Consider the following 16,296-nt stretch of genomic DNA (forward strand, 5'->3'; position numbering starts at 1 on the left):
AGTTAGGGTTGCCATACGTCCCGGTACGCCGGGACATGTCCTGGTTTGAAGCATGATGTCCCGGTGTCCCGGCCCATAAACAAATTGTCCCGGTTTATAAATCATAGTTATTTAGTAGGGGGCATTGAGACAGACAGACGGCCGGACGGTCAACAAAGTGATCCTATATGGGCTCCGTTTTTTCCTTTTGAAGTACGAAATCCTAAAAATCTACCTACTATTATCTCGAAAAAATTTCGCGCTCGCTTCGCTCGCGTTTTCATTTAGGTACCTACATTATTTGTGACAGTTAAGTTGAAATTTGGTACACATATATTATGTCAATCTATAACCCGAAGACGGACCTGTAACGTAAGTAAAATGAATTTTAAACATAGGGAGCACTTATTTGGGGGTAAATGAGACAGTTAATAAACAAAGTTTTGCAAACTATATGGTGTTATATATCAAGTGATAGAGCTGTGGGAATCTCAAAATATTTTATTAATAATTTTAAGATTAATAGTTTAGAAGTAATTTAAGTAAATAGACAAAAAATTACCACTTCCCCTCTTTATCTCCGAAACTACTAAAATTTAAAAACAATACTAAATAATTCCTTACCTATAGACGACAGAAAAACCTATTAGAAATATGCAGTCAAGCGTGCGTCGGACTTATTACTTAGTTTTTGATCGTCCCTTACGGGTCTTTTTTAAACATTTCACTCACGTTTCACATCAAAATATACATTGTTGAAAATTGTGTAATGTACGGAACCCTTGGAAGGCGAGTCCGACTCGCACTTGGCTGGTTTTCGTTAAATGTCCCGGTCTGAGCCCCCACACTTATGGCAACCCTACCCTAAGTAAATAAAAGTACTTTTTTTAAATCGTAGGAGTAAAATTACTAATAAATAAATTATCTTAGCCTGATTATTTATCAAAAGGAATTTACTATTTTACAAACAAATTATTGCAGTGGCAACATTGTCTTACTTTTTTTGGTCTTGAAATACGTTTTAAAGTTTACACGCCAGCAAAGAAATTAGTTACAGATGTAGTGCATAATTATTTTCCATCGTTTTTTCACGGAAACGCACGAACGTGTCTTGCTATTTCAGTCAGTCTCAGTACAAAAAGTTCTGAGGTTGACTGAAGCAGCATGACAAATACGAACGTTTCCGAGAAAATACGATGGAAAACCATTATGCACTACGTCTGTACTTTTAATCGAATTTTCTTCTTTAAGAAAAGCACCATACATCGATCGGAACAGGGATTGCCTGCCGAGCATGAATTTAACGGCCGAGCTCAAGCGAGGACGTTCAGTAACACGAGGGTTTAGTACCTACTCAATGTTTTTAAAGTTCTTTTAAATATGAAGGTATTTACAAGAAAAATGTTGCTATAACTGAATTTTATCGGCGAAAGAGAAACAGCAATTCATTAAAAAGTAAAACATCAAAATGTTAATATATATGATAAAAATGTAAAATGGGTAAAAAAGCTTCGATGTGTTTTTAAACTTCTTACAAATCAATGTTTCAACGACTAGTTTCTGGCAAAGATAAAAGCTGTAAAGGCAACAACAGCATAAGATTCTGTTTTTTATGAAGACAGTGAATTGTTTAAATAACATATTATACACTAGCTTTTGCCCGCGACTTCGTCTGCGTGGATTTAGTGACAACAGCTAAAGTAGGTATAGCGCCCGGGTAATGCTAATAGCAATCATTCAATTCGCGCTTTGCTTTCTTCAATTATTAGGCAATTCATTAACTCTTTCAATTTCACCCCCCTTTGCACTCTCTTCAGGGATGACTTCCGACATAAAAACTATCCTATATCCTTCCCCGGGACTCAAACTATTTCCATTCCAAATTTCAACTACTTAAATCGGTTCAGCCGATTAAGCGTGAAGAGGTAACAGACAGACACACTTTCGCCTTTGTAATATTAGTATGGATTTTGAGGTATAAACAAAAATAAGATACTAACTAAAATGAATAAGATATGTCATAATTTTTACAATGTTATAACTAGATGGAAGGAAAGCCTCTCAGGCGTAAATTTGTACTATTTCTAAACATGATTTTTTTAGATAATGTTTTGCATAATCAATTTCAGTCGATATTCAGATGAATTCAACTAGAGTCAGACTAAGAATAGTCTGCAGCGAATTTGATATTCCACGCAATGCAAGTGTTATTTTAAACGTCAAACTTCTATGAAATTATGACGTATAAATGACATTTGCACTGCGTGGGCTATCAAATCCGCTGCAGACTTTTTTTGGTCCGACTCTACAATTTTAATCGATATTACAATTTCACTTTGTCAAAGTCACAAGTCTAAAGGATGACCCACGCCAGAACGTCCCGGGCCCGGGCCGAGACGACTGACCATTTTATATGACAGGTGACCGGTGGTCACGTGATGCTCTCTATACAAACGAGGAGTCGGATGCCGCGGCCCGGGCCCGGGCCGTTCTAACGTGAGTCATCCTTAAAGCTCCAATTACACGGTTTAAGATCTTGCATGCGATTTTCGTTACATTGCGGTATTTGATCGGAATATCAAACCGTCTAAATGGGGCTTAAAAGTATACTGAAATGGTAAAATTTATTTTGGCGAAATTTACATTTTTTTGGCTTATTTCAATAAAAATATGCACGCTAATTTCCATTACTTTCTCATACTAAAAGCATTTATTTTACTATGATATAATTATGTCAGTTATTTCTCATCTTAAGATTTTAAGTAAGTTCTTTATGGTATTGTAGTCAAAAATATGGGTGCATATAACTTACTCAAAAATATGTCCCATAGTTCTTAATTGAATTTCTAAAATAAATTATTATTTAATTTAATTCGCTGACATGTGGGACGTTACGCTAGGACATACAGGGTGTTACTGACCATCGGGTTTTAAATCCAGGGCTCGATTCTACTCGCTAAACTGAGCTACTTTTATTATGGCACCAACCCCGAAATCCCGATTTTTTTTTTACTTTTTCATATATTTTGGCTGATCAGATGTTAACGTTTTCTATGGGAAAGCCAAAAAAATTTCCCCGATTTTAGGGTTGGTCCCATGGTAAAAGTAGCTCAGTTTAGCGAGTAAAATCAAGCCCTGGAATTAAAGCACATCTACACAAAGGTTAACTGGAAGAGATCCCTCAAAGGGATAAGTTCGCCTTTGTACTTCATGCTAATTGTAAGTTATTTTTCATATGTCTTTTTATACAATAAAGAGTTTACTACTACTACTACTACTAAAGCCCCATGGTCAGACACATACTGTAAATATATTATATTTGAGTGTATTGTGTGCACCCATATTTTTACACTCGACTGTACTTAATCGTGGTAACACAGTTCGTGTGTAGGTGGCAGCACCTGCTTAGAGACGTGAATTGTTTTCGCTTTCGATCCCGATCACGACGGTCTCTAAGAGATGGGCCGAATATTCGGTATCAGCATATGTTCGTGTTCGGCCGAATAGTTCGGGTTCTTATTTTGGGCAGTTTTAGCATAGAGAAATACAGGGTGTCCCAGAATTCGACGTCAAGCCGTAAACGGATGATAGACCAAGTCATAACAATTATCATAAACTTTAAAAATTCACTAAAAAATCCACACCCTGTAATGGTTCTTTAACTCTTGTTACTACAAATTCCATAATTTATTCTATTTTTTTTATTATTGTGTAATCTTGAATAATTACAGGGTGTGGATTTTTTAGTGAATTTTTAAAGTGACCATAATGTTTAAAGAACATGAGTTGGATTTTTTTTTGTATTTTTATGATAACTGTTATGACTTGGTCTATCATCCGTTTACGGCTTGACGTCGAATTCTGGGACACCCTGTATAGTAAGAATAGAGTGCTCACTTCATAGTCTTCATAGTTCATACATCAGTTTTGGTTCCAATAAGACTATTATTTTCGCAGTCGACGTCTAGCATCGAGTAGCGGAATTATGAGTACCGCTACTCGATACTAGAATTCACTAGTGTCGACTCACGAAATAGTTATTTGTACAACAAGAGATCAAAGTTTGATATTTCTTCGAGTGCTTATTTTGAGTCCCGTGCAAGCGAAAGATTCTATAATATCTAATTTAGAATCTTGAGCGTAGTAAGGGATTCAAAAGCGCACGAGATGTAAATAACTTTGATCTCGTGTAGTACACAAAATTTTTCACCCTAAGCAGTGAGAACATACCTAGAGGGACAGAGATAATAGAACCCAAGTATATCGAACTTGTATTAGACCCCGCATGTTGAAATGACATTTGACTATAAAGGTCACTTGAATGTCATTTTGTCTCCCTCAGTGAGCAAAATCGCATTTTGCTCACTGTTTTTAAGAAGCAAAGTACCCTTGTTCGAGCTGCTGAGGTGAAAATTATATTGAACAACAATTTACAACTAAAATTAAAACAGAAGTCGTTGAAAAGGATTGGGCATGAGTGGTGGGGATAACTGACAGAACGGATAGTCTTATGTATCTTTCAGTAGGAGTAGCAGAGAAAGCGCTATTATTGTTTGTCCTTGTCACAGTCTCACATATTTTTTGTTCCCCATTATTTTTTTAGTATGGATAATGGTGGGCAACAAATAAATTCGACCAATCACAGTGTCGCATTTGCGTGTGTTTTGTCCCTCACGGAGGCACGCGTATACCACTTCTATACGATCCTACCTTCTATGGGTTAATCCGGTTATAATATTAGCTGAAAATTGTTGAGCATTAGACTTTTCGGTCGGTGGAAAATCTATTTTCAAGTAGCAGTTCTGATAATTCTGCTACTCGATGCTAGATGTCGACTGCGAAAATAATAGTCTTATTGGTACTAAAACTTAAGTATGGAGTGAGCATTTATAGATTTTTTTTCTCTATGGTTTTAGCCCAACCGAATATTCGGTTCGGTATGATCTGGACCGAATATTCGTATACGGCGAAGTCCATATTCGGCCCATCTCTAGTCTCTGTAGTAGATATACTGAGGAATATAAGTAGGTAAGGATATGTTCAGAGGTCGGTCTCGGAGGCCTGCGTCTCCAGCCAGTGCCGCTCGCGCCGGCGGCGGCTGCGGGTGGACTCGCTCTGAAATAGACAATAGTTATCTGTTTTACAAGGGGGTAAAGTTGTTGTTTAACCGCTCGTGCTAATATTAAAGCACGATAATATTCAAAGCACGAGGGTTAAGCACAATTTGCCCCCGAGTGAAACACAAAAATTTTCACCACACCAACCAAAATATTAACTGTAAGATATCAAACAAAAACAAACCAAATCAAATCATTCATTCATCAGACATTCATTTAATGTCATTAAATATTTATCATTCAAAATCATCATTTAAAAGTCAATTTAACCAGGAAACATAAGAAAACAACTCAAAATTTGCATTTGATTACTTTGCCTCACATGTGAATAAAATGCAACTGCTATCGGTTTTTGAAGTGCAAAGTAAGCCTTTCCGAACTGGTGTGGTTAAAACATATTATATTATTACCTTGACGACCCGTCTGGCCTAGTAACTAGGTGACCCTGCCTGCGAAGCCGATGGTCCTGGGTTCGAATCCTGGTTGTTATATGTGTGATAACACAGATATTCGAAACCAGGGCCATCGGCTTCATAGGGAGGGTCTTACCCATTAGGCCAGATCGGTCGTCATAACATGGCACAATGATTAACACAAATTAACAGTGTGATCATTGTGAATTACCTTATGTTGCACATGGTCCTTGTCCCTGTCCTTAGGGTCATAATCTTTGTGGTCCTTGTAGCTGTATTCCTTGTGGTCCTTATAGTCCTTATGGTCCTTGTGGTCCTCGCTAGCGTCCCGGAGGCCGGCGGCGGCCTCGGCGGCGCGCGCGGCGGCGCGGGCCTCGCGCAATGCGAGTATCTCCTGTAGACAAACAGGATTATACATTATCACAAGGCGGTTTTATTTCCGTCAGTAAAAAAAACGCAAATTTATAAAATATGGGCGCAAACAATTATGGTCCCGTGGATGGATCATCGTGAAAAATATCATTTTTACCTCCTCCTGTCTCCATCATCGGATCAGCTCGATGGTAACATAATATTGCATTGTCACCCGACTTACATATGTATGCAAATTTTCAGCTACATCGGAAACCGGGTCAAATTTAACTTGCAAGATTTGATTACAGACAACAGGATAGGTGAAACTAACTAAAAGCTTGTAATAAAACACAAACATTTCTGAATCAAAAACATAAGTTAACCTGCATCATGACAGCTGCCTCCATCTCCGCCATACTAGCGCTGCCCGCGGATTTGGGTAAGTCATCTTCTTCTACATCTGAAAACATAACTAAATTATACAAAACTGTATTTAACTTATATTATTTCTATTTTGCGCAAACCCACTAGTAAATTATGGAACTATACAGTGTGGAAAGATAGGTCGGGCCCTGGAGGAAAACTACCTTAAATCCTTAAGCTGGCTCATTTTACTTAAAGGACACATTCCTTTATTTTTAAAAATAAACAAAACTGCATTCATAGTATTTTTACTATGAATGCAGTTTTGTTCTACGAAAACGAAACGAACTATAGTCAAAGTATGACCGGTCAACGGTAGGGAGTTATATGATATGCAGGTTCACTTGTTTTAATCGAAATTAATGTAAGAAGACCTGTTTGAGTCAAGACTAGTGCGCTTGCTGATTGTAATGTATGGATCTCTATCCCAGATGTCACACTAGAGTTTACCGTGATAAGAGAACAGCGCGGGCGCTTGCCCGGCGTTCCGCAGCGTGACTGTGTCACTCTTGAGCCGCGCCGCGTGCGCTCGGAGCCTTGTCTCGCATTCTTCCGTCCACTCGCTGTCTGTGTGCGCTCTGCAAGGATGTTTCATACGGTACAAAATATGAATAGTAAAATAAAGCCGGACAAATGCGAGTCGGACTCGCCCAACAAGGGTTCAATACTTTTACTTTTTTTTCTCATTTACAAATGTGTAGTTTTTCAGGATTCTTCCCTGTACCTATTACAAATAGGTCAAAGGGAATAAAATTTTTGATGTCCGACCTAAAACATGTTTTTTTTTTTCGGGGGTACTCCCGCGCGCGCAGATATGGCTCCGCGAAAATTATTCATTAAAATTAGTAATACGGCCTAATATTATTAAAAACTGTGCTATAAACATAAACAGTGTTGTGAACTAAGTGTACAAATAAAATTCCAGCAGTATCATAGCATTTTTTACGAGAAATTGGACCAAATTCAGCAACGAATACTAGTCTACGTATTCTCGGCGTACCCGCGATGTCGTGTTAATAAAAAACCGTTGTGTGCTACCTAAAACTAAGTGAAATACATCTATAATTTGTAATACATTGGATTGCAGTGAAATAATTGGAACAACTTGTGCATATTAACAAATTTCGGTGCAAAATGGTTAAATGCGGCTGGTGTAAAAAGTATATGACGCAAGCGGATGGCGCGACTTGTGGGTCATCGATGTGTAAATTCAAGACCTACCCTAGGGAATGTGTTGGAATGACGGCACAGATGAAAATAAGCGCGTCTTGGATATGCCCTCATTGTAAACCAACTACGCCCAAGGACAATACCACACCGGGTAAGGGCACCGAAAGTGACGCCGAGTCCCAGATTCAAGACCAGAATCGGAATCGTAGTTCCAGCAGTGGTGCAGCGGGCACCGACCCTGAGCTTCTGATATCCGAGCTGCGGCAGGTCAGGGAGGACATCAGTTCCCTTCGAGGAGAGATAATCCAGTTCCGCGAAGAGATGAAGGAAGTCCGAGCTGATATCGCAGCCTGCGATAAGAGTATGACGTCATTGTCGGGCCGTGTTGACGCAATGGACAAGCAGGTTAACGACATGGAGGCCAAGATCGACGAAAATACGAACACGGTGACTCAGATGACGCAGCGGCTTGATCATATTGAGACACGGTTAAACGACGCAGAGAAGTGCCAAGCGGACAGTCAGGTGAAAGAACTGCAAGCCACGATCGAGCAGCTTAAGACTGAACTGAACGAGAAGGAGCAAGACTCTCTCATTAACGACCTGGAAATCAGCGGGCTCCCGGAACAGAATAACGAGAACTCCGTGCACATCGTAAAACTGATCGCCGCGAAGATCGGCGTCACCATCGACGACCGCGATCTGGTGGAGGCGTGGCTTGCGGGCGCCCGCGGAGCCGGCGACGGTGGCGCGCGCGCCGCGTGCGTGACCGCTGGTGGTGGCCGCAGCGTCCGTGACGCTCTTCTTCATGCTGCACGGGTGCGTCGGTTCCTCAAAACACGTGATTTGGGGCTGCCAGGTGACATATCTATTTATATAAATGAAAGGCTCACTCGTACGAACAGGCGTCTGTTTGGAAAAGCAAAAGAAATGGCGAAAAATCTTCAGTGGAAATATGTATGGTCCTACAATGGTCGAATCCTTGTACGGAAAGCGGTCGGACTTGTTGCACATCGTATCAGCTGTGACGCTGATCTAAACAGTGTTTTTTCTAACGCCTCAGCTGACAAAAATAAATGAACTTGTCACTCAGTTTGTCTTCTTAAGGAATTTAATTTTGTTCCGTATTGTGTGTTTTACTATAGAACATGCATGTGGTAGGGTTGGTGTATGTAGAATATATGTGTACATTTTATCGTGTCTAGCAATTGGGGGGCTCCTGAAAACGTTTAAATATTATATTATGCTGCATGCATATTACTTATCTATCTTATCTATATTCTATCATCGCGCGCAGTGTACTATTATACTTATATATTACATAAAGTGAACAGAAAACATAAAAAAAAAGTTTGTTTAAGGTTGGGATTACTGAACGTACGGTCGCTAAACACAGGGCGTGATGAATTAATAATAACAGTGAAAAAAAACTCTCCACATATTCTCGCTCTAAATGAAACTTGGTTGAAATCAGGTGATAACTCGGGTGCACCACAAATTCCTGGGTACGTATTTAAGCATAAGCCTAGGGCGGGTGGCGGGCGCGGGGGTGGTGTCGGCTTGTACGTGCGGCGCGAGGTGCACATCCACGGCCACGGGGCCCGCTCGAGCAAATGTGGCTAGAGGTGAGCCTGCCCGCCGTCGGCACAGCATATCGTCCTGACGATGACGCCGTACCGGTACCGCAAGCGCAAGCCCTAGACGCCCTGAGTGACTCTATTAATGCCTTTGCCTATTGTAATTTTATTTTTCTGTTGACTGATTTTAATGTTGACCTTATGCGACCGAGTAGCAACGTCGCTCAGGATCTAAGTGCTTTTTTTAGCGAAAACAATCTAGAACAGTTAGTGAAAGAACCGACACGAATGGGCGACACTTCTAGCACACTTCTAGACCTAGTAATAACCGATTCACCTCAGCTATGTACTCGAGTGGAGGTGCATCATAACCCATCAATTAGTGACCACGCTCTTATTGTTACGGATTTTAATATCGCAAGTCCTCAGCAGCTACCTCGGTTCTGCTATAAACGCGTGCTTAATAATATAAATGATGCTGCCTTTACAAAAGATTTAGAGAGTATACCTTGGTCAGAAGTTATTCATATGGGTAACGTCAATAGTATGGTAAACCTTTTTAATCGATTAATAATTGAACTATTTGATAGACATGCTCCATATAGAAAAAAACGTATTCCAGATAATATTAGTCCTTGGATTACAGATACAATAAAAGAAATGGTGGCACTTAAAAATACCGCATTTTTAAATGCCCGTCGTACTAAGGCGGAACCTCAAATTGAATATTATAAAAGTTTGCGCAACTATGTTAACACGGCAATCAAAAAAGAAAAGCATGCCTACTTTGAATGCTATATTAATAAAAATAGAAATAAACCTTATACTATGTGGCAGCATCTTAAAAGACACACAGTGGTTGCTAATGCGGCCCCGCCCGGCATACCTCAACATCTTAATAGCCCAGATGACATAAATAACTTTTTCCTCAATCTGTCAGGGGCTTCAACCCTTGACCCTGATACAATAAATTTTTTTAGGACGAGTAATTACACTGAAAATCAGTTTCACATAGAATCAACTACCGAGTCGGAAATTCTGAAAATTATAAATGGCATTGATACGGGGGCAGCGGGTTTTGATGGTATAACGATCCATATGATACAGATGACCTTGCCGACTACTCTACCCGTTATTACGTACATAGTAAATAAATCTATAGCTGTTGGTGTGTGCCCGGACGACTGGAAGTGCGCTCGTGTGAAACCCATTCCTAAAGGCTCCTCAGTGGAAGACTTTAAAGATCTGCGGCCAATTAGCATCTTACCTGTGTTATCTAAAATAATTGAAAGGGTGATATGTAGACAGCTCACGAAATATTTAGAAAACAATCGAATTTTGCCCTTAACGCAATCAGGCTTCCGTAGCGGACACGGCACGGCCACGGCGCTTGCGCATGTGGTTGACGACGTGCTAGCGGCCTCCGACGAGGGCTGCGGTACCGTTTTGGTTTTATTGGACTTTTCCCGCGCTTTCGATTGCTTGAGCTCTGAGTTGCTACTTGCTAAAATGCGTTATTATGGTATATCAAACACAGCATGTGAATGGTTTAAGTCGTTTCTAACCACTAGGACCCAGTATGTAGAAACTGAAAACAGTGACGGGGAGTTGCAAAAATCACAGGTTAAAGCAATAGAAAGAGTCACACCCCAGGGGTCAATTTTGAGTCCGATTCTTTTCATCCTGTATACGGCGGATCTTCTGAAGTGTGTTAAAAATTGTAGGATACACCTGTATGCAGATGACACCCAGATCTATTACTCTTTCAAAAGCTGTGACACGAAAATAGCTGAAAGTTTAATAAATTTGGATCTAAGCGCAATATCGCGATGGTCGGCTAAAAATACGCTCGTTTTAAATCCATTAAAAACCAAATTCATGATCCTCGGAACTACCGGACAATGTATGAAAATTAAAGAAAATAATCCACGTATTAAAGTTGATGATCAATTAATTGAACAAGTTAATGTTACAAAAAACCTAGGCATTTTAATGGATAGCGAACTACGCTTTTGTGAACATGTTAATAGTAAGGTTGGAAACGCATATTACCGTTTAAAGGCCCTTTATACCTTAAGGGAGCACTTGTCAGAAAAGGTACGGGAAACCCTCGTTGAAGCCTTAGTTTTGTCACACTTTAACTACTGCGATACAGTCTATGGGCCTCGGCTATACGCTAAGACCGCGCGAACTATTCAACGGGTACAGAACGCGTGTGCTAGATTCTGTTACAACGTGCCAAAGCGCGCGCATGTCACGCCTTTCTTTAATGAAAAAAAGTCCCTAAAAATGGCGGCGCGGAGGCAACTACATCTAGCAACACAGGTATATAAAATTGTTCAAACTCGCAGGCCTGAGTACTTGTTTAAAAAGCTTAGATGGCCGAAAAATAAAGACCGTGGAGTTCGCAGTATGCATGTTAATAAGTTAATTGTACCGAAGCATAAATTTATAGGGTTCCAAGGTAGTTTTACCTATCGTGCCTCGAAAATATGGAATGATTTACCACCCCCTCTCCGTACGAATATGTCATTACCGACTTTCAAAGCTAATTTTAAAAGAATTCTTTTAAGAGAACAATAATGTGAACGATGATTTAAATTAAATTTAAACTTAAAGTAAATTTTAACCGTTTGGGGCCCAATTGCTGGACAGGGATACGTGAACAAGTATTTCTATATAAAATTGTAATTTAGATTTAAATGAGCACCTAAGTAAATGTTAATACAGGCTACGAAGGCATGTATTCCCCTATAGCTAGCAATTTTTTTTTTATACGCTTAGAGACAGGTACGGGCTGAAAAACAGCGCTGTGCAGTCGCCAGACTCGCGGCATAAGCTGAGTCCCGAGCCTATTGTCGCACTTAGGAATTAAACATTAACAAATAGTTCTAAATGTTATACCTATTATATAAATAGTTATTAAAAGATGTATGTATACTTATCGCTATTCTGCTTTGTGCTGTAATTAATGCTTATTGCCTTTATATAGGGTGGTTGACTGTCAAGTCAAATCAAGTTCTCTTTTTTTTTAGCGACGTGTCGGAACGGTTAGCGACTATGGAGTGTATATGAACGCACACACGACACGATGTCACGTTAAAATTACATTCTCCTTGTATATCTCGTTAATTAAATATATTCTATATTTTATATACAGTCAACAACCCTATCGGACTTTAACCTTATAATGTAAGCTGTAACCTTTTTTGTTTTCTCTTTGTTCGATTTGTTGCTGTAAGTTTTGTTGCGACAATAAATGACTTTTTATTTTATTTATTTATTTATTTATTTTTTGCCGAAACCGAATTTTCGGCTGTGGCTTTAGTCTCGGCCGAAACCGAAACTTTTATAGACTACTTAAAAAACTTGAAAAAATGCCATAAAACCGCTTTTATAGACATATTAAGACCGCGTCGTTCAGTGGCGCCCTCATATTTTTGTTTTTGTACCTGTACATAAATCAGTATATTAATTTCTGTACCTGTACATAAATCAGTATATTAATATTGTTGTCCTACTTGTTCCACAGCTTTTGGTCTTTGTCACACAGTTTAGTTTCATAGAACGAAGTACCATTTCATAAGTTTCGACCTGGCCGTTTTTTGGCCGAAATCGAAACCAAGGCCGACACATGATTTTTTGGCCGAAACCGAATCTTCGGTCGGTCACTAAAAATTTTGCGAACACTTTTGGTGCAATCGAGTCTTAAATATATGTTAAATTTTGACTTACTGACAAATCGACAGACTATAGCACGTGCGGTTTTACTTAACAATAGACAAAGGATTAGCAGTTCGGGGCCAGACAACAGCTCTACCCCCTCTGCCACAAATACTCCATTACTTTTACTCCATTTTCGAGTCGAAAGTGTTTTTGTGTGACGCCCGGGTCTTTGAACGGACCAATCACGGCACGGGACCTCGCTCACCTCGTCCCCCGCACCCCTGTATTTTTGGCAGCATCGATTTCATAAAATAATTGCTCTAAACTCGGTCTAGAGGATTCCTAGTATATGGGCACAAGCCTATTCTAGATCTGTGTTGGCACTCACTGTCCGTCGTGCTGCAGCCACGGCCCCGGCGACAGCAGCGGCTCGCCTATCGTGGCCGACGTCTGCTCGGCGTCCAGCCGCGCCAGCAACTGCTTCGCTACCACCTCTGCTGCTTTGCGCTGAAAATATACTTTTCTCAAAAATGGACGGCAAAGTCGACCTTGCTGTCTAAAAAATAGGTCGCGAAGCGTTTAGTTTATGGTCAGTCAAAAATTAAAAAGTTAAATACATTGCAGTCTCGATTTTGGGACTGCAATGTTGCATACAAATTCCATTATTTGTCGAGTTCCAAACTTTTTAAAAGTTGAAATGGCCATATCAATTGAAGGCACAGGCGCTTTAAACAGCCAAACAGATGATTAGTACCGCGACTATTTAGTTGTCTCAAATAGGTTGGCGTATTTTCGGCAGAAAAATACACTTCTATATTTTTATTAAAAAAATAAAAAGGCGGCAAGGGCTTTCTTCTGTGAAAATATATACGTAACAACGTTGCTTTTGTAAAATATTTCTATGATATTTATATTTCTTGCACCATTTTTGAGAAAAGCACTATATATGACTCGGCTGGAAGGCTACTTGCTGGCTTCGGATTCAATTAAACGGACTCCCAAGGTCGTCCGTTTAAAACGAATCCTCAGCCTGCAAGTAGCTACTTCCGAACCTCGACAATAATGTACTATTTATGTTTTACAAGGGGGCTAACTTTGAATAATTTTACGGTTTACGGTGAAGTACCTGCACCTTTACTCACTTGTTTTTAGTCACTCGCGCGACATGTTTCGGAGAGCCTAGGTCTCCCTTCTCAAGCACTAACAGTGCAGTCTAAACCGTAAAATTATCCAATTTTATAGTTCGTTTTTTTTAGCATTAGAAAGAACTTGGAAGAAGGTAAGCGATCTTGACATGTCTTTTAATTGAAAAACGCTTTTTAAAAATCAATAACTATTACTTATGAAAGCAGAAGACTATAAAATCTCGGATTAGATTCATAATTGTTACATATTTGCCGTGACTTATTTTTAAAATGTGTTTTTCAATTAAAAGACACATCAAGATTGTTTACCTTATTTCTAATGCTAAAAAAAAACGAACTATAGTATGTCTCAATAGTTTCAATTCGAGGCGGCTAACTTGTTAACTATTCGGCTAAATTTGATATTTGAGCAAGCGAACAATTGCAAAATAGGGGGATTACTGCAATGTTCTCCCGCCAGAGTGCAGCACTAAGCTAGCTAGTAAACCATATAGTAACTTATACATATTGTGCCTTAAACTGTATTTTGAAAAGTTTTCACAGACAATAAAATATGACATTCACGCATCAAGGCGGTTTGTTAACAAGGGCCTACCGGGAAACGCGAAAATCGGAATTTGGTTATCTGCCTCTTCATCGCTCGAATATGCAAGAGTAGGTTAGATAACGAAATTTGGATTTTCTTGTTTCGCGGTAGAGACCCAGATTGTGATGGATAGTGGTAGTGGCGCCCCCTACGCAGAGATTTGCGTAACATTCCCTATTAGCAGGCGTGGCTCACTCCGCGATTTCGTCGCTTTGCAACAGGTAGCTACAAGTACATCCGTTTCACACCAATTTTGGTGGCTAGCCATAAGCCGCGCGTGGCGCTGTCCTGATCGTAACAGACGCGTTTTGTTAGTGAGTCTTCTGTACCTAGTAGGGTCAAAAACATTGTGTTCGCGTCTTTCCTGTAGACATACACAAGAGTTAATAATTATAAAGGTTAATTTTCTTATTTAACCCTTATCCACGTGAAAATGTCCTCCTTTTATTCAGAGAACTGTGATAAAATCATTACTTACATGCCCACAAGCTGTTAACTATCGCCCACATGAGAGAAAACTAGCGTGTTCGCGCGAACTGTACATTTTTCTCTCCAGGGTTAAATAAGAAAATTAACCATTATAGCCCTTAACTCTTGTGTATGTCTACAGGAAAGACGCGAACACAGAATGTTTTTGACCCAGTACTATTATTTTTTCTGTGCTATTGGTACCTACCTCTTCTTGCGGACTGTGTAAGGTCTCGGCTAACGCAAGGAGTACGTCATACGTCTCCAGCGCTCGGTCGGCGGCGCGCAGCGCCAGGCACACGGACACCGAGGACGACTCTTGCACCGCACAGGCACACGATAATCTGAGGAAAAACAATTATTTTAGCAAATAAGTCCTGTAAGATGGTAAATTGATCTCTAGAGACATTTACACCTCTAAATATTATAGATTTTTTTGTGTGTGTTTTTTTATCTGTATTTTGTATGTAATTCGACATTAAGAGACCATATACATCTCTTAGTAATTGTAATACGTTAGATTGAATTGTTAGTTTTATTTTATAAAATTGTTGATGTTATTATTTTTGCTTTTATGTAAATTCAATGTTGACGTGTAAAAGTGCCCTTGTGGCCTATTTGCTGAATAAATGTTGATATTTGATATTTGATCTAGGTATTTATGAAAGTATATCGCGGTTGACCCGTTTGTGTAATTAAATATGTGTACAAAACGCGACAGTTTGAAGTGTTATATTGGTCACTGGTGGTTTTTTGGGTTCCGTACCCAAAGGGTAAAACGGGACCCTATTACTAAGACTTCGCTGTCCGTCCGTCCGTCCGTCCATCTGTCACCAGGCTGTATCTCACGAACCTTGATAGCTAGACAGTTGAAATTTTCACAGATGATGTATTTCTGTTGCCGCTATAACAACAAATACTAAAAACAGAATAAAATAAAGATTTAAATGGGGCTCCCATACAACAAACGTGATTTTTGACCAAAGTTAAGCAACTTCGGGAGGGGTCAGTACTTGGATGGGTGACCGTTTTCTTTTTGCTTTATTTTGTTTTTTTTTTTGCATTATGGTACGGAACCCTTCGTGCGCGAGTCCGACTCGCACTTGCCCGGTTTTTTTGGGTTCCGTAGCTCAAAAGGAAAAAAACGGAACCTATATAGGATCATTTTGTTATCCATTTGGCTGTCGATATCCTTTGTCTTGGGAACGCGTGGAAATATCGTATTAAAATGGAAACTATGTATTCAGGTGGACTGTACTTGAAGTTGTGAAAAAAATAATCTAAAAAAGATGCGACTTTTTATGCTTCAAAAAATGAATAATTCGACATTCAAGGTCAAGGGAATTATAGTTAATAGGGTGTTTTCCGTTGACTTAGAATACCTAGATTGTCTAGAAC

General features: G+C 39.5%; 1 protein-coding gene across 1 annotated transcript in view; it reads right to left on the reverse strand.

Annotated features, from left to right (window-relative positions):
- Positions 1-2,439: 2,439 nt before the first annotated feature.
- LOC134677585 (uncharacterized) overlaps positions 2,440-16,296 on the reverse strand; it is a 51,779-nt gene continuing 37,922 nt past the window's right edge. The window contains exons 10-15 of the mRNA XM_063536063.1: positions 15,107-15,242; positions 13,088-13,206; positions 6,737-6,864; positions 6,247-6,323; positions 5,721-5,903; positions 2,440-5,094 (exon numbers count right to left, since the gene is read on the reverse strand). Coding sequence (XP_063392133.1) covers positions 5,020-5,094; positions 5,721-5,903; positions 6,247-6,323; positions 6,737-6,864; positions 13,088-13,206; positions 15,107-15,242 — 718 coding nt within the window. The 3' untranslated portion in view covers positions 2,440-5,019. The remainder of the gene's footprint in view (positions 5,095-5,720; positions 5,904-6,246; positions 6,324-6,736; positions 6,865-13,087; positions 13,207-15,106; positions 15,243-16,296) is intronic.

This window comes from Cydia fagiglandana, chromosome 26 (assembly GCF_963556715.1).
Source record: "Cydia fagiglandana chromosome 26, ilCydFagi1.1, whole genome shotgun sequence".
NCBI classification, from domain to species: Eukaryota; Metazoa; Arthropoda; class Insecta; order Lepidoptera; family Tortricidae; genus Cydia; species Cydia fagiglandana.